This window comes from Ambystoma mexicanum, chromosome 10, assembly GCF_040938575.1.
Source record: "Ambystoma mexicanum isolate Mex_15411 chromosome 10, UKY_AmexF1_1, whole genome shotgun sequence".
In the NCBI taxonomy this organism is placed as follows: domain Eukaryota; kingdom Metazoa; phylum Chordata; class Amphibia; order Caudata; family Ambystomatidae; genus Ambystoma; species Ambystoma mexicanum.
Genome location: NC_090932.1, coordinates 1,452,353,829 through 1,452,373,894, shown reverse-complemented (window position 1 = coordinate 1,452,373,894; position 20,066 = coordinate 1,452,353,829). Strand labels below are relative to the sequence as shown.

The window sequence follows — 20,066 nt, the reverse complement described above, 5'->3', positions numbered from 1 at the left end:
GCCTGCTCCTTGGCAGTGAGGTGGTGCAGTGAACAGCGCCTTGGGGTGCTTGTTAGGAAGCCCTCTGTGGGGTAGCAGAAGTGGATGGCTCAGACTCCTGTGCCCGGATATATTGGAGGGTGAGGTGAATGGCCTGGTTCAGCAACACTGCAGAAGAAGGATCTGTGTGCTCACGTAATCTTTGCCCCAGTGTTACCATAGCTGCTGTGGAATGGCAGAGTGAGCGTGCAATCCTGCGGGTGTACCCCTGCAGGCATTCCCACATTGCTGCTGGCCCGAAAGTGAGTGGTTGTCCACCTGCTGCCTATCAATGGCATCCAGCCTCACACGTATCGTGCACATGTTGGTCTTGGGCTGTGGTGGTGGGCTGTGTGGGCTTTGTGGCTAGGACGGTCTTAAGAATGGGGTAGTATCGCCCTCATACTACTCCTCCTCTTCCTCTTTAGTGGAAGGGACATGGGCCCTGCCGCAATGTGCCAGGGGCTGCACTCCGTGATGTGGATGATGGAGTGCTGGCTCCCTGGGGTCTGTGTACCCCTGCTGTGATGGCCACAGTGTGTGCCACTACAGGCGGTGGCTGTGGCATGGCACTGGGACCTGTATTGTCAGCTGTGTCACTTGCCTGGCTGGTGGGGCGGACCCACTGATGGCTGGCATGGGTATTGTGTCCCCCTCAGAGCTTGATGGAGTTTCCGTGGTGGTGGTGGAGCTGAAGGTAGAGTTGGGGCTGGACCGGCAGCCCTGCCCTGCTGCTTTTTCCTGCTGGCAGGTGCTTTTGCGTGTGCAGGGGTGGGGGCAGTTTGTGGCTGCGATCGATTGTCTGACCTCTTCACTGTCCATGGACTATGTTCCTGTTGGAAATGTAATGAGGTTAGTCATCTGGCAGACATGTCTGTGGACTTGCATTACACTCAGGTGACATTGTGTGTGTCCCAGAGTTCCACATTTCATGTGGATTGCTTGAGTGCTATTGCTCTAATGGGTGCTCCTGCATATATGTGGTGGTGGTACCTGTTGAGTGTGTACACAGTGCATGCATGTGAACATTGGCTGTGGACCTGCCAAGGTTGGTTTTTGCAGTGACTTGGTGGGGCGTCACTTTCTGACGCAGACTTTGCAAGCACGTTTCAGCTGCATTGCATGTGCATTGGTACGTTCACCCGCATCCACTGGCACCTGTGTGTGTGTGCGCGCTCACTGGCCATTTTCTGTGCCTGCCATGTGTTGAACTGTTTCCCATGACCATTCTGTGCAGCTATGCTGGTGCATGCATGTGATTGGGGACTACATGCACATGTACAAGCAATAGTACTTACTGCCATCACCTTGGGCCCCAGCTCTAGCCTCAACACTTCCTATCCCCTCAATGCCCTCTATGTGCAGGATGCTGCTGACAGTCTCCAGGGGCATGAGGCGAAGGGGTTCACTGTGCCTCCTCCGGTGATGACACACTCCTTCCTGTGCTTGGCAATAAGCCTACAGACCCTTGCCTTCAGGTCGTCCCACCTTTTACGGCAGTCCCTGGTAGTGCAGGGGACAGTTCCTACAGCTGACACCCGTGTCATGACTTCAGCTCATATCACTCTTCATCTGCACACTGGTCTTACAGTGCTTGCTCCCAAACAGTTTGTCAGCATGCTGTACCACACAATGCAGTGAGCTCTGCCTCTGAAAATGTAAGCTTGCGGTTCTGGGGATCTGATGCCTGGGACTTTTTTTCCTGGGACACCTTTGGGCAGCACTTCTGGGACTGGAAGGCTGCAGGAACAGGGGAATTCAGGATGGATTGTGTTTTTAAAATGGCCGCCGCCGGCGCTCCCATTCTGATGATGACGCTGTTTCTGGTGCCGGGAATACAGTGGTCAACAGCAATTTGCTGGTATTACTGGCATTTTGTTTGGTGCTATCTGTGTTACCGGCACTTGTCTGCTGGTAATATAGAAACATTTTCAGTCACACTGCGCCAAATTCCAAATGTTGCATGCTTGATTGCATGAAATGTTTTATATGCAAGCCAGCCTATACATGTTTCTATATTATCTTTCTACTGTGGAGTATTAGGCAAAACACCCACGCCTCTCAGTCACCTGCGGTCTTTCCTACTTTGACTTCTGTTGCAAGCGCTTAGGTCTCTTGACTTTGTTGTCACTAACATGCCCTTTGTCTGCTGGTAATACTGGCACTCTGGTATTAGTGTAGCCGGCGGGGTTATGTTCACGCACAAGTGGACTCGTAGTACACCGGTAATTCCGGCGATCGCCTCGCTAATAACGGTAGTGCCAGCATGCCAGTATTTTCGCTGTTTTACCATCATACTTTTAATGAGCCCCATTGTCTAGGCGCATGTCGCAGTAGGGTTTTATGCTGTGCTTGTTCTTGTTGTCACTCTCAGATGAGACTGGTTGTTCTGGTTGCTCACTTGGTTCCTCATCCTCTGAACCATCTTGCACTCCCGCTTTGGGACATCTCCTTCTGCAATTACACACTGTGGCAAAATGGCCTGTCTTGTTGCACTCCATACATTCCTTGCCTGTCGGAGGACACGTTCTATCACTTGCTATGTGGTTGTAATTCCCACACCTGAAACATTCACGTTCTTTATCTCTCTTGTGATTTTTGGACGGACGCTTCCATCGACTGTCATCTGGGATTCTACGACCTTGACGGTTGTTACCCTTCTCTGGTTTTCTTCTTTAGTGCAGACCTCTTCTTTAACCTGGACTTGACCGTCTTCTTTGATTGAGCAAAGAGAGCATTCTCCTGTCTCGGCTATGGTAATGGCTTGTACTAGAGTGGGGTATGTGAGAAACCTGAGGGTATTCTCACTCCTCCTCTCCGCGCAGGTGGCCAGGGAAAGGCCATCGCTTTTGGATCCTGACCCTGGGGGGCGGAGAAGCGAGGGAGGATCACCTGGGTGGAGGGTTGTTGAGGATTGGGAGTGGGGTGCCCTCGGGCGAGACATGATATCTCCCTTTCCCTGTTGACAACCAACTTAACCCTCCCCTGACATTTATGGGCTACTTTAAGCCAGCTTCTCTAATTGCCCCACTTGACAGTACTGAGACGAGGAAGACGAGACGGTACAATACACACTAGGCCATGTCACCACTTTAGTACTGGAACGAGGAAGATGCCTGCAAAGTGCAGTGAAGGTCAGACTTGTCCTCTTAATTATGGTCATGCAAATCCAATTGAAAGTACACACCTGCAACCTGTCAAAGGGTTGCAGGTGTATAAAGGGAGACACAATGTGCAGCAACAGGAGAAACGGGGAGACCTGTGGGAAGGAGACCAGCAGGAGACCCGTTTTCAGAGGAGGCAGCCGTGGTGGGACCTGTGGAGGAGCCAGGACACTTGCACAAAGCCCAGAAAGCCTGCCAGCCTAAGGCGAGTTGGGCTGTTAGGCTCTTGCAAGGGCTGGGGCCTCTGTGGCAAAGAAACCAGCAGCTCAGGCTGTGGGACTGTGATATATGATATGACATTTATAACGCACCTGTACGTAAGTGTTCCTAGGCGCCACAAGACAAGTGAGGGAAGACCTAGAGAGGACAGGCCTTGTGCCATTCGGATCGTGCAAGTGCAACAATAGAAGTGCAAGAGGAAGGAGAGGGGAAAGTACAAGTTGGAGTAAAAAGGGACGTGCGATCAGGACAGCATGGCTCTGAGTAAGTGCAGCCAGGGCAGTGCGGCTCTAGGTAAGTGCAGGCGGCAGGGGGCTGTAGGGGTTAGAGTGTGCAGCATGCCAATAGGCAGTGCAAGGAATACTGGTCATGGAGGAGCCTGGTACCCAGTGAGAATCTGAGTGAACCAAGTAATCGGTCTGCGCAGCAGACAGGTAAGTTAGCATTGGAGTGAGAGAGAGAAGGCAAAGGAGAAAAGGAGGGTCTTGAGCTGCTTCTGGAACTTCTGATTGTCTGGCTCAAGTCTGAGAAGGACCGGGAGGCTGTTTCAGACGGAGACACCTGCAGAGGAGAGAGATCTACCTCCCACTCTCTGCCTGGAGCCTCTGATTCAGAGCTGGAGGTAGCTGAGCGAAGGGCTCTAGAAGGAAGGTATTTCGGAAGAGAGAGTTGGATGTAGTACGGGCCCTGGCCCTGACCCCTGAAAGACTTTTGATCCTTGCAGCCACCGGGAGCCAGTGGAGAGATGCAGTCTCTGAGCTTGAGGAAAAGGATAAGTCTCAATGTCCTGTTCTGGATTAGTTGCAGGGGGCGAAGAAAAGCAGTAGGTAGATTGAGAAAGTCGCTGTTGCAGTAGTCCAGCCTGGAGAATACCAGGGCTCTTGGAGACTGTGAGCTTCTGGGGGAAAGTGAGGCAAGGTAGAATACCTCTGAGAAGGTGCAGCTGGAAGTGGGCTTTTTTGGCAAGGTCTGTGATGTGAGGAGAGAAGGAGCGGGTGGAGTCGAAGATGACGCCAAGGTTTTTTGCCTCACGGGAAGGCGAGGGTAGAGGGCCCAAGGAGGGCAGAGTGAGAGAGCGAAAGCGGGAGCAGGGGTCCCAATGAGAAGGATCTCCGTCTTACTGGCATTAAGGCAAAGATCTTTGGAGGCGCTCCAATTCTGAATCACGGATAGACTCTGAGGAAGAGAGCGGGACGCTGTTTGTGTCCAGAAGGAGGCAGCGCAGCAACTAACAAGGCCAAGACAAGCCCCGAAATGCGAGCGGGGCTCAAAGCAGCTGGCCCAGCATCGGGCGAGGCTGTGCGAAGCAGCAGAAGCCACAGTAGAACCGCACCGAAGGCCAGTAAGTGTTGTGAGAGGCACTCGGCAGCTGGGGGCGTTACTAGCGGGTGGCAAAGAGGTAATGCTTTACCGAACTATATCAAAAACCTGAAAATAAACACGCTAGACGCATTTTGAATACTGAACCAAATGGGAACTTGCAATTGATCATTTGTTAAACACCGAACTGAATGAAACTTGACAATGAGCACATTGAATATCTGGTGAATACCCAACGGAATGAAATCTTGCAATTAAGCTTGTTGAATATACAATTAGATCAAGGTTTATGGGCAGAGCAAATAATTAAAGACAGCCGTAGGGAAAGTGCCCATATGACGGCCTATAAGAAAAAAAACAAGTGTGAAAGAACATCATAGAAAGGTGGGACAAGAGTAAAACCACCACAAAGTGAACTTTACAAACAAATGCAGTGTGGCAAGGCCAAAGACTGGCAAGAGCGGTATGACATACTTTGGTAGAGATAGGAGACTACCAAGGAGAAGCCAGAGAAGTGTGAATGTTGTCTTTAACAGCCAAAGAGGGATCCTGGTTGCACAATCTGTGATGGGCGGACCGTGTGATCTGACAACTGCCCTTAGACCAGTGAGCCATGAACTGAACTGTGAGAACCAAAAGATATTTTGAAGTAAATCAAGAAGGGGCACTGCCAGGGAATGGATGAGCAATCCAGGAACATGGTCAAGTTGACCTGGAATTGTGTTGAATCTTTTGTTTGAAAGACTGAAATAAGTATAACTGGCAGAGCCGAAGTCTTGGGGAAGGGAGTCCTGAGACGTGAGGAGTTATACATTTTCCTTTAAACTGTGCTGCTTAGAACTTGGGGAAGGGAACCCCCGAGGATTGTGTGGAACTGTATTACCTTGAGTGGGACAGAGGTAATTCTGAGACTTTTGTGGAACTATCTTGAACTTGGGGGAGAGATGAAGAAGCTCGGAACTTTATGCTGATCACTATTTCTTTGATTATTGACATCCCTACACACTGTTTAGCTTTAGTTGTGAGGGCAAGAATAGGTTTTGCACAAAGACAGACTTTTAAGTTGAATTCTTTGAATCAGACTTTCCTTTGTTTCTTTCAGGTAGGGAAATCCCACCTTAGCATAGGGCAAGTTAGGGCTTCTACCATCCTGACATTTACTTTAATAAATCAGTTTGTTTGGAACTTTTGAGTCTGTTGTCTGTCTTGCTTCATGATGCCTTCACAGGTCCCTATTCATCCATAGTGCATCTTGCCGTTAGCTATAAGCTGGTCTTGGGGGATTTGGTCAGCCATGTTTCTGAAAGCTCACATGCTCGCTAGTTCCTTTAGTACAGTGACAAAATAGTCTTTCGATTCGGACGTTGCTCGTAGTCTGATGTAAAACTTCTGTCTTTATAAGACTATATTTGGAATGCTACCAAATATAGTTTGTAGCCTGGCCAGTGCTTCGTCAGATACATCTTTGTGTGCTGACCCATCCAGTTTCTTTGATACATCGGCAATGGTGAATAACCTTTGACCTTTAATCCCCAAGGCGTTTCTGAGTAACGCAGACTTCCCTTCTGGGCCAAACTCCTTTCCATCTATGGCTTCTATGTATGTGTGGAATTGAGATTTCGAATGGAACCCTTTGAATGGGGGGTAACATACCTAGAGGTTGTAAGAAGGTAGGTGGTAGTGTGTTTCCTTGCATCTTTTTTTCTCTGTGGAATTTCGAATGGATTGTGTCCTCCCACGTATTCCTCATCTTTGATATTCAAAATCCAGCTTCATTTGCTTAAGATTTTTTTCTTCGTCAGAGGGCGCTGTGCGTCGATGCAGTGGACCCGATGTCCATCAAGGGCCTCCATCTCGAGGGTGATGTCATCAAAGGTATATATAGCATGTGCAGCGCCAGTTGGCTTCAGTTCTGTTTTCTGAGTAAGCTAACGCTTTGAGAAACTACGGCGCATTTCTATTGTTCTATTTGCAATGTCTTCGTCCTCAACACCTACTACCCTGAAGACCGGGTTCAAGAAGTGTCAGGACTGCGGCTCCAAAATGTCGATAACCGACCCACATCGAGTATGTTTGTGGTGTCTCGGTGTGGAGCACAAGGCCTCGGCCTGCTCCAAATACCAGTCGAAAGCCGGAAAGGCTCTGAAGGAGCAACAAATGAAATTAGCGGTAGGTAGAAACCCCAAGAAATTCCCATTGACTGCCCCGTTGAAGAAACCTCCTTCGGACGAGCCAAGAGGCAACTCTTCTCGAAGGAAGAATGTTAAAAAATCCAGGTCGAGGTGTGGCTCCCACCACTCTTTATCATCGAGGAAGTCGAAAAAGAGGCAACACAGGTCATCTTCTTCGACTTCGTATTCAGACATCTCCCCATAGAGGGCTATATCTTGTCCCAAAAAGGTCTGCACTCCTGCCGAATGGGAAGCATTTAGGCTAGAAATGCTAAAAATATTTGAGAAACAAAAACCCTCGACAAGCCATGCTCCTACCGCGCCTTCTAAAGCCAGTAAGGAAAGGGCTTGAGCCAAATCCTGCGTGTCCTCCTCGAACCCGGGACGAAGGCCAGATCCTCATAAAGAGCCGTTGAGGCCTCGACATGATGAGAAATCATCGAAGGATGCTTCGAGCCGTAAGCAAAGCATAAGTCGTGATCGAGGTCGTTCACCTCATCGATGCCAGCTTTGCCTTCAACGCCAGCTGCGCCCTCGACACCGGCAGCACCATCGGCAACGATGCCGGCTACGCCATCGAGGCTAGCCGTGCCATCTACACCAACGGCACCTTCTAAACCATGGAAGTCTTCGAGGAAGTTGAAGCAGAAAACGACTTCAGTAAGAATTTCGACGACTCCTCTAGCGTAGAGTTCACATTTCTGAAACCTTTGATGCCCATTCCAGATAAGACATATATTACTTTACCAAGGAAGGATTACTTCAAAACACTAAACTCAATTTAAGGAAAATGAGCCATCAGATAACAATGCACCATTTGGGTTTCAATATGGTACACCAAATGTGCCTGAGAGTTTTATTTCAGAAGAGTCAAGAATAAAAGATCTTTATGATAACTTGCAAACAGCCACTGGAGTAGACACTTCATCAGAACTAGAATTTGGTAGACCTGAAGCTGGTGAGCATGCAGATGCATCATATAGATAGTTCATATCTAAAGTTGTAGATTACTTGGGATGGAGTAGGCCTACCCTCACCTTTGAGCAGGAGGATCTAACAGACATCCTTGATAAGGGTCCGCAAATGGATCCCATTTTACCATTCCACATTGCTCTCCAAAAAAGGGTGGTAGCAAATTGGGAAACACCAGAGTCTAATCCAGCAGTAAACAAACACCTGACTAGAAAATACTGCCCCTCTAGTAGTGACCCCGACTACTTATCAAAACACCCCAATCCAGAATGTTTGGTGGGGCAGGCAGCTTCGGAAACTTCAAAACAGGCAGCTTACCCAACCATCCCTCCAGATAGGGATGACAAGAGAGTAGATGCATGGGAAAGGAAATTATTTCTAAAGGGACGCACCAAAGTAACACAATTTCTAAAGGGACTCACCAATGTGTTCCCCCATCTCCATTCCAGGTTCCAGTTTGGGACCTTAATTTGGTTTTAAAATGTCTTGTGTGTACCTTTTGAACCTCTACATTCATGTCCGTTAAAGTTGCTAACATTTAAAATCATTCTATTGGTAGCATTAACTTCAGCCCGTAGAGTGAGTGAATTGCAGGCACTCTCATCTAAGCCACCCTTTACTATTTTCCACAAGGATAATGTTGTTCTGAGGGTTAAGCATTCGTTTTTACCTAAAATCATTTCAGATTTTCATGCAAGACAGAAAACTGCATTGCCGACATTCTATCCTCCACCTTATCCTGGCAAAGAGGAGGAGAGATTACACCGATTGGATCCACGTAGAGCTTTAAGCTTCTACATCTCTAGATTATCCAAACTTCGTATAGGTGCTCAGCTTTTTATAGGCTATACAGGTCACAAACTGGGTCAGGCTGTGACAAAGCAGACCTTATCCAGATGAATCCTTCTGGCAATTTCAGAATGCTACAGACTGGCGGGCAAGGATCCTCCAGAAGGCTTAAGGGCCCATTCCACCAGGGGCATTGCTACCTCTATGGCTCTGCAAAGGGGTGTCCCAATCAAAAACATTTGTGAGGTGGCTACTTTGTCTACTATACACACATTCACCAAGCATCACTGCCTTGAGTCTTACCTCAGTCAGGATGGAAGCTTTGGAAAGGCTGTCCTCCATTCGGTTCATGTAAACCATTGATAGCTAAATTCTCCCTCCCTCCACCAAAACAAACACTGCTTTGGGAGTCTATCAAAAATGAGGAATACATGGGAGGGCACAATCCATTCGAAAAACAAGTTACTTAACCGTGGTAACGTTCTTTCAACTAGATGTTCCTCCCACGTATTCCTCATCGCCCTCCCAACCTACCCCACAGAAGAATTTCCCGTGCTATTACAGCTTTTGCTCCTTCAAAGATTAGTATGGTCAAACACGTGGTTATGTGGGTTGGTTCTACTGAAAGAAAAAACAGAACTGAAGCCAACGGGCACTGCACATGCGATATATACCTTTGATGACATCACCCTCGAGACAGAGGCCCTCAAGGAACATTGTCGACTGCGCCCGACGCACAGCGCCTTCTGCCGAAAAGACATTCCAAATCAGATCAAGCTGGATATCGAACATAAAAGATGAGGAATACGTGGGAGGAACATCCAGTCGAAAGAAGGTTACCAGGGGACCCTTTGTATGGATTCTTTCCAGTGTCTTTCAGTTTGAGGGACTGGCATGGCATCCATTTTCCACCTTTGCCGCCACTGTGAGAACTTTTAGTAAGTCACAAAAGAGAAGAGCCCTAGTATGGTTGACTTCGCTTTATTACATATGGTGTAATAAGACATTTGGTAGAACTACCAAACAAATATCATTTACAGGAATGTGGGAATAGGGGAGCTCTGAGATGCGCGTCTGCTCTGCAGCACTGCTCCGCAATGTCTAGCTATCACTGTTTCACTGCATCCACATCATCATGCAAGTGTGTGTTAGTGAAATTGTGCAGGGCGGAACACGGATGAGCCTGATGCTACACACCACCTTAGTCCTACTGCAGTCTATTAGGGAGAATTCTCAAAAATGTGCTAATTCCCTCCACCTTAGAGACCACCAGCGACTTTCCTGGATTTTGAGGACTTGATTTTTTTACCTGGAGAGAGTGTGACCCTTTTTTCGCCACTCTCTCGTGTATTTTTGTGTACATTTTACCTCTTGTGTTTCTTTTGGTTATGGAGTCTGACAAACTCCATAGGCATCATCTTTTACAATTGTGTCACACAGCACCTTCAGTGCAGTTGCACAGGGACGTCTTTTAGATTTCCCAATGTTTAAATACCTTCTCTGGAGTAAACTACAGTTTCCCAGAGCAGTAAAGTGAAATTGACTTTACTTAGCATTGTACTTGCTAGACCCAGCACACCCTATCTTACAATAGAGTGCTGGAGCGGTTACTTAGTATCCGCTGTGTCTAAATACTCATATAACATATTTTATTTTACCCTTTCCTTGCAGAATGGCTGGTGGCAGTGGTTTCATTCCGAACTACCAGGGTTTGCATTTACCGCAGCTGTTCGCAGCTCCGGTAACGCTAACCGCAGGAGCCATCTTTTTCAAAATGCTGCTGAGCCATCTTTGACAAAATGGTCCCCGGTCTGTTTTTCACCATGTCTTTGTGGAAAGGTCCATCTTGAGATTTTCTCTGTGCACCAAACCAGGTTTGCTCTCTTTGTTCATTTTGCCTTTGGCGGGCTTCAGGGGTGAAAACCGCCTCTGGCTCCAAGGTGTCTGGGGTAGGCAGGAAGTGTGGGAGGTGCCCGAACCTCCCTGTGCTTAGTCTCCTAGGACTAGACCCAAATGCACTCTGTGGTGATTGGCTGGCTGCCTGTCCGGCAAGGACAGCCACCCTGCTGGGTGAGTGACAGCTAGGCTGGAATGAATGGGAGAGAACTGAATAAAAGGCAAGTCTTTTGGCTTGAAAGGCAGAGTCGACCACTGGACGAAGGAACCGAAGAAGAGCTTGAAGAGGACGCCTGCTGCACCTCCTGGACCGTTGATTTGCCCGGTGAAGCCCTGCTGCAGTGACTACTTGCCAAGTTCGCATCGACAGAGAAGCCCTTGAAGCAAGGACGGTCCACCTTGACAGCCAGGAACTGCGCTTGTTGCTATTTGCTGTACCGCAAAGAGCTGAAACGCAAAACATCCACTGAAAGTGAAGATTGCCGTTTGCAGGCTTTGACAGTCCCAGTGCGTTGCAGGAGTCCCCTGACGTCCTCCCTCTTGTCCCCATGACTGAGGCCCAGGAACAGTGAGATCTGCAGAGCTGCACGGTAACAGAAGTCATCAGCTGTACTTTTTCTTCTTTACCAAGGTACTGTAAAACAAGTCTAAGAGAACTTGCCTCTTGCTGTAGAAGTGCTTGGAACTTCCACAACTCTCACGTCTAATCAACATGTGGCCCTACGTTTGATTCTTCTTTTCCTCAAAGACCCCTAAGAACTTGTGCAAAGATTTTTCCATTACTTACCAGAAGTGCTTTATCTTATCCAAAACCTTTGCCCATTGACTTTGGCTTAGCCTATTGAAATGAATGACTCTTCTAGTGAACTCTAAAGGTATCTGCACTGCTTTGGAATATTTGTGGTCTCTTGTGTTCTAATAACCTTTGCCTTTTACCAACTTTTAAAGAGTATTCTGAATGCCAACAGTAAAGTATTAATGTCCCCAGCACCATTATTACTGAAGTCACCTTTGGGTGTAGGTTGTGTCCGTGGGACATCCAAAAAAGCGCCTTGTCTAATTCAGAAACTCAGTGTATAGTATTGAAGTATATTTGTGTGTTACTATTCTATTGCTCCCTTCTAAAGAAGGCTTTATAACTGACTGATAAATAAAATATTAATTGTTTATGCAAGAAACTTTGAGCATAAGAGTTTATTTGAATACCTGTAACTGTGAATCTTTGTGTAACTCCACTACAGCTCACATTTCCCCTCCTGAGATAAGCCTGGCTGCTCAACACGCTACCAGAACTATGCAGTACAAGCTTATACCAAAGGTTGGGTTTCCTATACCTATAGCCATAGTTGTTTGTAGTGTTCCCAGAGGGTACTGCATTCAAACTTTGCCTAACACAGTCATGGACAGACGCCATTGTTTTATGTGGCCTCTTGGTACCGGGTTGCCAGTAGATTGCTGCTCAGTCTCTGGGAGCGTCGACCACTCCATGAACCTCCCGTTCATTGGCGGCATCTCCACAACATAGCAGCACTTGTTGGAATGTAGGTGTCCCAGGCCATTTGAAGAACACAGCTGCAGTAGAGACCGCTGTTCAGACAGCCTCCAAGTGTCCTGTTTGACCATGCTCCCCTATTGTACCAATTTCTAAACTCAATGAAAAGAGATTATTTTACTTTTAACCTGATTTTGAGGTGGTTTAGATGTGCGTGTGTAGTACAACTAGGACAAACACAGTATTTCACTCTGCTCTTTCTCCTATCCCACTCATCACCTCCAAGTGCTTCTATTGCCTGCACCCCCTTGAGAGGTTCTCTCCCCATTTCAGTTTATCTTTCCCCCTGTTTGCTGTATCTTTCGACACCACAAAGAGGCTGTGCTCTGTAATAATATGTGGAGGCAAATATTTTAGTAAGATACAGGGAAAGCACATAGGATTGGAGCCATTGATGCCCAAGGACACTTCCCCTTTGTCACCTCTTGAATCCTAGAGAAACAGCCCAATTGCATACAAATATTCCAATATCTTCTATCCGTCCCTCTTCCTCCCTATCCATTTGTCTGATCTTCATCCATCCTTCCTGGCAAAATCACCCGATCCTGCCCCTCTCTCCCTCCCCTCTAATTTCTCTCCTTTGTTTTTTCCTTCTTTTTATCTTTGTGTCTCTGTCTCCCTCTCACAGCAGTCTTTTCTTGTGTCTAGAAAACTAAGGCATAACTAAGGAACAGGGTTCTCCAGTAACATTTTGTTTCTTTCAGGGCTATGCAAAATGCATTTTCTGCATATTTTACATTAACTCTTTCAATTTATATACTATTGTAAATTCACATGTATTTTTATTTTTTACAGGACAGTCGAGCTCTGCTAATGCTGAGCTAAGTGGTAAACAAGCTGAATTTACCGCTAATTTAGGATGGGACTTTGCTACAAAGGAAGGCTTTAGAATATTTAATGCTTTACCAATTAAAACGTGTGAACCCATTATAAGAGGATACAGTACATTGGTCGGCAAGAGGTCATTTCCATATAATGTACCAACAAAATCTCAAAGAAGAACTTTTACAACAATACAGAGTTCTACTGCGAATGGCCTAATTATTTCTCCTGATGGTCTTTCTGATGAAGTTAAGAAACTTCACAACAGGCTGAAGAAATTCATCAGTTTGAATATCTATCCTCTTGAGCAGATGTTAAGGGATCATCAGATTTCAGAGAACAGATGGACACCGCTGCCCATAATAGAAGAACTTAAGGTAATGGATGGCAAGGCCCACTTTGTTTTCTCGCTGAAGAGCCGTTTCCCACTAAATGAAGATCCTTGCGGGTGCCTTCAATCTACCAAACTTTTTTTAAACGTTTCTAAAAAACCCTGACATACTTCCGGCATGAACCTATCCTCCTTCTGTGCAGGGCAGTCAGATTGCCATTTCATACCACTGTATTACTTCGTAAGGTAACTGGTACGTCATTGATACACAAAATAGGTTCAGTTGTGCTAGAGTATATGCCAACTCATATGCCACAAAATAGTTTGTTTTGTCATAGAAGATGTCAATTGTTGTTCTACCGAGTAGGCCCATTTCACCATATGATATGGCACGTATTAAACACTTAAATGCATTAGTACCAGACAATATAATCATTATGGTGCAGCTTAGTGTGCTCGTTGAGTTGAAATGTTACTTGTTAATGTGGTAAAATAAGCAGCCCCATCATATTGCCATTAAGAATGTTGATTTTGCCAGTAAATATCTCCCTTTCGGGTGACAGTGCGCTGGGGACATTCATACAGCTTTGCTGCCAAATATACAGTGTTTAATTATGCCAGAGAAGATGCTCATTAGTATTTAAAAAAATTGTACTTCAGTGATGAGCATCCTTAGGGTTGGACCGGGACAAAAAAGTGGCCTACAATGAATTTAAGCCTAATTAGAGTTATGACTTTTTTGCGGCACACTATCTAAAAATATTTGGGGGAGGGGTTATCGCTATACAAAGTTTTGCATATAATTTTCTGATTTTCAATTGGAAAAAGCTAGGGTTAAAATGAGTGTTGCTCCTTTAGCACCACCTATTGAGGCAATGCTATTAGTACTGGAGTGTTGATAGAGGGGAAATGGCAGTCCAGGAATGGGGAGGGACTCCCTGCTGGCAGATGTCCTTTTGTTATCTAGAAACTCCTCACCCCTTAAATGCTGCATGTCATGCTAAGATCTAGGTGTATTCACACTCAAAGCGTGCAGAAATGGGAATCTGACACACGGGTGGCATGTTGTTGGTTATAGACTTTTATTTCGAAACAAAACAAAAGGAAAACCCTAACTGTCCCTTTTCCTAAGAGGGGTTCCCCTGCCTCAAATAAACTAAGGACTCGGTCAGGAGGTCTTTTTAAAAGTAAATGGTCCACCATTGTGCTGTGCCTCCACTCTGTCCTCTACAACTGATCCGGAACAGGACTGCAAGACTTGTCCTTGGCCTCAAGCCCTGGGATCGTATCTCTTCAGCCCTGAAATCTCTTCATTGGCTCCCAGTGGATGCAAGGATTAAATTTAAATCCCTCTGCATTGTCCACAAGGCTTTCTGGGGCCTGGGTCCAAAATACCTTTACCTATCCCTCCGTAAATACCTCCCCTCTCGAGCCTACTACTTCTAACTCCCTCAGGGTTAGTCGTTTTGCAAAGAAATGAGCTGGGGGTAGATCTTTATCTTCGGCTCGTGCCTCCCTTTGGAACGGCCTCCCGGCCACCCTGACACTTGAGGAAAACCATCTCCGGTTCCGGAAGCACCTCAAGACCTTTCTCGTTGCCTCTACCTTTGCTCCCTTCCCCCCTGTTCATCTGTTTCTTCTCTTGGCATCGTGCACCTGGCCATCCTCTGCCATTCGGGACCAGGATCCTGCTCATCCTGAAACCTTCCTGCACTGCCTCTCGGCCACGCCCTGCACTAGGGTGTCTGTATCTGTACCCATATAGTACCCCTCCCACTTATCTGACTAACTTTCACCTGCCACTTGCTGGCTGCACTACATGGATTATCACCCTTATTTATTTATTGATTTAATATTTATTCAGTTTCTCTCCTCTGCTCCGCACTTCCCACTCCCCTACCCATGCACTTGCCCCCTTTCCCCTTTCCTTGCACTTGCGCTTTCTTAAATGTCACTGGGCCTATTAAGAACGCCGTTTTCTTTTTTTGTTTGTGTTTTTCTCCCTTGTTCCCCTCCCTTTTTGCCTGATCGCGTTCTGAAACACTTATGTACGAGCGCGATATAAGTAAAACATGATTAATTTCATTTAATTTCTATTTCCTTCCAGTACATTGTAAATCAACTAAAGAAAAAGGATGATTTTGGCAGAGAAGGGTCTCTCTATGGGAGATTTCCCAAGCTTCAGTTATAAGGAAAATGAAATGTTATTTGTTAAGGGCAATGTATCAAAACAATGTCTCAAAAGGGACAAAGAAAGTAAAGTCTTTTATCTCCTTACTGTTCACAACTCCGATGGGATTGTTCCCTTCCCTAGGTCTTTCTCAGGTTTGTTAGGATTTCTTAGTATGCCAAGGGAATGGTTCCCTTCTCTTGGCTGTCGCAGAATGTTCAAAACCCACCAGGGGGTATGACTCCCTTCCCCTGGCCTCAGAACTCTAATGGTGCCACGAGATTGACTCTCCTCTCTTAACTGTTGGCAAAATGTTCAAAAAGCACCAGGGTGTATGACTCCCTCCCCCTTGTCTTGTCACCAACTTAGTTGCAGTTGGCCAGATATTTGCTTTTACAATGTTCATGAAACTCTGTCAAGGGTGATGCTTCTTTTCATTTAGTGCTCAGAGTCAACCTGGCTCCCTTTGCTGTCAGGCATTCTGACTATTAAGATTGGTGAAGATACTGCAATGGGAGCGAGTCCCTGACTCGCGTGCACCATTCACCTGGTATACTCTCCTGCCAGGTACTATTGGTATGAGGATCAAAGATGCTTTATGGGTGTGGGTCCCAGACTCGCAGATATAGTCCACCTGGCATACTCTCCTGTGACGTACTGAGACTATGATTAACTTGGATGCTTCCAGATCTCTTTATATTCTAGGGGTTGGGTTCCCAGACCTGTGACTCTTGTTTCCCTCCAGGTTCCCAGCTTCAGCATCATTGTCTTGGGCCCCATTCACCTCCCTTTGCATTCAAGTGCCTTTCTCTATGGTCTGCAATGCTCTCAGGGCTACTGTGATGCTTCTGGCTCACCTCAGTGTTTCCTCAATGGCCAGCAGTCCCCTTTTGATTCCGGTGGCTCCTTGAGGGACCTTTCTTCCCGGAAATCATGCTTCCAGCTCTGCATGTTCGCCCATTCAACAGGGCGCCAGGAGTTGCTTCCTCCTGCTTCGTGGAACGGTCCCTTGACAACAGACCCTTCTTGTGGCTTGTGCTCCCTGTGTGGCGTCCCGGTCTGCCTTCTGTCCAGCGCTTCCTTCTTTGGACTCATGATTTCTCCAGGGAGGGCTCGACACCCGTCTGAGTCCTTCCTCACTGTTTATATACTGATCAAGTCCATTTTGACTAGACTGCTCACTCTGGTTCCGCGGGTTACCCGTTAGTACTCGGCGCTTTTTCCTCGTCTCAACACTAAATGGATTGGTCTCCACTAGTTCATCCTCGTCTTGGTATTAGAAAGTGGAACCCTATTTGAAAATAGCAAAGGGCAGCAGTATAACCGTATAAAGCCTGATAACATAAAACTCCCAATAGAGATCAGGTAACATGTTTCTGGAAAGCGGGGCATTTGTTTCAATTAAGATTGGCAAATCACTGCTCATGTGATTGGCAGTTAAGTTTTTCATAGTGGCAGCAAAAGCATAGCAAATAATTTCAAACAACTCCTGGGGTACTAAAGGCATTCTGCGCTTTGGCATCCTTAACTTAGTTAATATATAATGTGTTCAAAATTACAATGCAGGACCTGTCCTTCTCCACTGAACCTGGCCACCCACCACCTGGTTATTGTGCCGCTGTTCGGGCCTCTGTGGTCCCGTCCAAAACAATAAACTTGCATGCATGTAACCCTCTTTGCCCTACTCTCATAATGAGCTGAGTTGCTTGGACTTTTTGTCAAAGATCATAATCATTCCATGCTCTAGGTAGGCATCAACCCTAGGTCTGTCCTGTGCCAGACCAGAATGTATGCTTTCACTGACTAGTTCCTGCACTAGGCCGCACACCAGCCAGGAGCTGCTCCTGCATAATATCTTTGATTACCACTCAAGCGCTGTTAAAAGGGACATTCGCTTCTTTCCCCTACCCTCTGGGAGGCCCTGCTGGCTCTCCATAAGCTCCCTGTGTGTTCCTTGAGTTACTTTTTTTTTTTGTAAATCTTTTTATTGTTTTAAAAATGCAAGAACAAATACAAACACAAGAGCGAAAAATATCCCAGCTTTCACTTTCTTACAACTGTCCGCCCCGTCCAGGGACGGCAGCATGAGCCGTTTATGCATTCCATGTCAAAGTATAATATTGCGCACCTCCCATATGGCAGCGTTCTCAGATTTTCCACAGTAGATCAGTTTCCCACCTCCCACTTGCCCCAAATTAATATGGCCTTGCCTGGGCATCCCTGCGCAGCATAGATCCGGTGTTCCATTGCCACACACATGTCCATGTCCGCAGCCCATTGGGCCAAGGCTGGACCCTCAGGCGATCCCCATCGCTGGGCTATGTTGCATTTTATTAGGCCCGTTGCAGTGGATAGAAACAGTTTTTCCCAGCGGGCATTGAAGTAATCGGCCGGGATACCCAGTAACAGCAGCTTGGTGTCCAAGGGTACTATTTTCCCCTAACATCAGTCAGTTGTTTACAGCTTTTCCACCAGAAGGCCTGGATTTTAGGACACTCCCACACGATGTGTAAAAGGTGCCCCTCCTCTGTCCGACACCGCAAGCAGTTTGGATCTGAGGCTCGGTTCCACCTGTGTAACGCCACCCTAGGGTAATGTACTCTGTGCAAAATCTTTATTTGTAGTAAGCGGAGCGTGGATCTGATCGCAATTTCCTGTGGGTGAATTAGGGCCAATATCCAATCTTCGGGGTCAATACTGCCCACATCTATTTCCCATTTCAGTTTCAGATTGGTTAGTTCTGGGGTGGCGAAGGCCGTGATTGCAGAGTATAGGGTGGATGTGACTTTAGTGGGTACACGCTCCACCCAAAGGTTACGCTGCAGAAGAGTATTCTGGGGCATGTCCATGAGGGAGGGCAGGTATCTGTGCAGTGCATGGATCATTTGCATGTGGTGGTACTGCTCTGTGTTTGGAAGCCTATATTTTGTCTACAGTGTTTCAAAAGGGACAATCCGACCCTCGGTTAAGATGGCCCCAATCAGTGCAATCTGGGCCTCAGTCCATTTTGCCCACCTCGGCCATTTGCCCAATTCTGGGAGGTTCATGTTATTCCACAAGGGTTGCATCTGTGTTACCTTCCCTTCCCACCAATGTATCTATGTGCTCTCTTCAATACCATACCTATGTGTACTGCCATTGTTTGTGTAGGGGGGTTCAGGAGGGGTTGGAGAAGCCATTTCCTCTGTCATATTTTATAGTCCCCGCCTTTCTGCTTTGATGTGGGATAGATCCCGATCCCCATGAAATATGTCATTCACTTCCATCATTTGACTGGCCCAGTAATAGGTTTGAAGCCGGGTGAGCCCTATTCCTCCCTCCCATATTGACCTCTGTAACGTGTTGATGTTGATGTGGGGGTGTCCCCCACCCCACAGCAGCCTCCTTAAGCAACTGTCTATCCGACAAAGTTCTGCATCTGGGACTAAGAGTGGGGCGTTTTGCAAAATGTATAGGAACCGTGGGAGCGGCAACATTTTGAATAGCCCTGCCCTACCTAGTAGTGTCGTAGGAAGAAGCATCCAGTGTCGGACATCATTGACAAACCGGTTGACAATCGGGTGTAGGTTATCGGGGACATAAATCACAATGTCCCGTGAGATCTGGATTCCCAGATAGCGGAAGCCGTCCCGTTAAATCCGGTATGGGCAGTCTGGTGGCACAGCATATTCTCCTCCTTTCACCAGGAAGACCGCCGATTTCTCCCAATTGACCCTCAGTCCACTAAACTTTTCGAAACGTGCCAGCATGTCCGTGACCACCGGGCAAGAGTGGGCACGGTCGACCAAATATATTAGGTGGTCATCAGCGTATGGGGAGAGTTTGTCCTCTCCTCCCTTCCAGGCAGTGGAACCCCCGCCACGTGTCGGTCTGACGAAGCCAGTATGCCAGGGGCTCCATTGCTAGGGCGAACAGGAATGGTGACAGGGGGCATCCCTGGCGTGTTCCCCTGCCCAGTGGGAAGGACCTAGGCCATCCATTGACCCTAACTTCTGCGTGTGGGGCATTGTAGAGTAGTTTCACTCAGTTCAGAAAGGTCTCCCCGACACCCATCCTATGCATGATCTCCCAGAGGCTCTCCCAGATTACAGAACCAAACGCCTTCTCGAAGTCAATCGCCAGAAGGGCGAGGGGAGTGTCTAGGATCGGGGCCCGTTCCAAAAGTAGGTGGAGTCGACGTATGTTCATGTATGTGGATTTACCCGGCATAAAACCACACTGGTGGGGGGGACAAGCAAGGGCATAACTTCCTGCAATCAGAGACACAACGCATCCAATTGGATAGATACCTTACAGACTCGGAGATAGCGGACAACATTTCCCAGCTGCACTCCAGGAAAACCCTAGGCCCAAATGGCTTCCCTGTGGAAACCTGGAAGAGGCTGGGTGGAGAAACCATGACAATCCCCCTCCGGGAGATATTTCTGCATAGCAGAGACCAAGGGGTCCTTCCCCCCGATCTGCGAAAAGCCAGCATAGTGGTTATTCCGAAGCCAGGTAAACCCCCGGAACTGTGTGCCTTATACAGGCCAATCTCGCTGATTACTGGTGAAGCCAAAATCCTTGAGCTACTTTTAAATGTCCTATGAAAACAAAGAAAAGTGACGTTAAAGTGCTCAGTCGTAATTAGGGCTGGGGAGTC

General features: G+C 47.2%; 1 protein-coding gene across 3 annotated transcripts in view; it reads left to right on the top strand.

Moving 5' to 3' along the window:
* ACAD10 (acyl-CoA dehydrogenase family member 10) overlaps nucleotides 1-20,066 on the top strand; it is a 2,051,508-nt gene that overhangs the window by 863,696 nt on the left and 1,167,746 nt on the right. For all 3 annotated transcript variants that reach the window (XM_069619514.1, XM_069619513.1, XM_069619515.1), the window contains one exon: nucleotides 12,897-13,300. In XM_069619514.1, coding sequence (XP_069475615.1) covers nucleotides 12,897-13,300 — 404 coding nt within the window. The remainder of the gene's footprint in view (nucleotides 1-12,896; nucleotides 13,301-20,066) is intronic.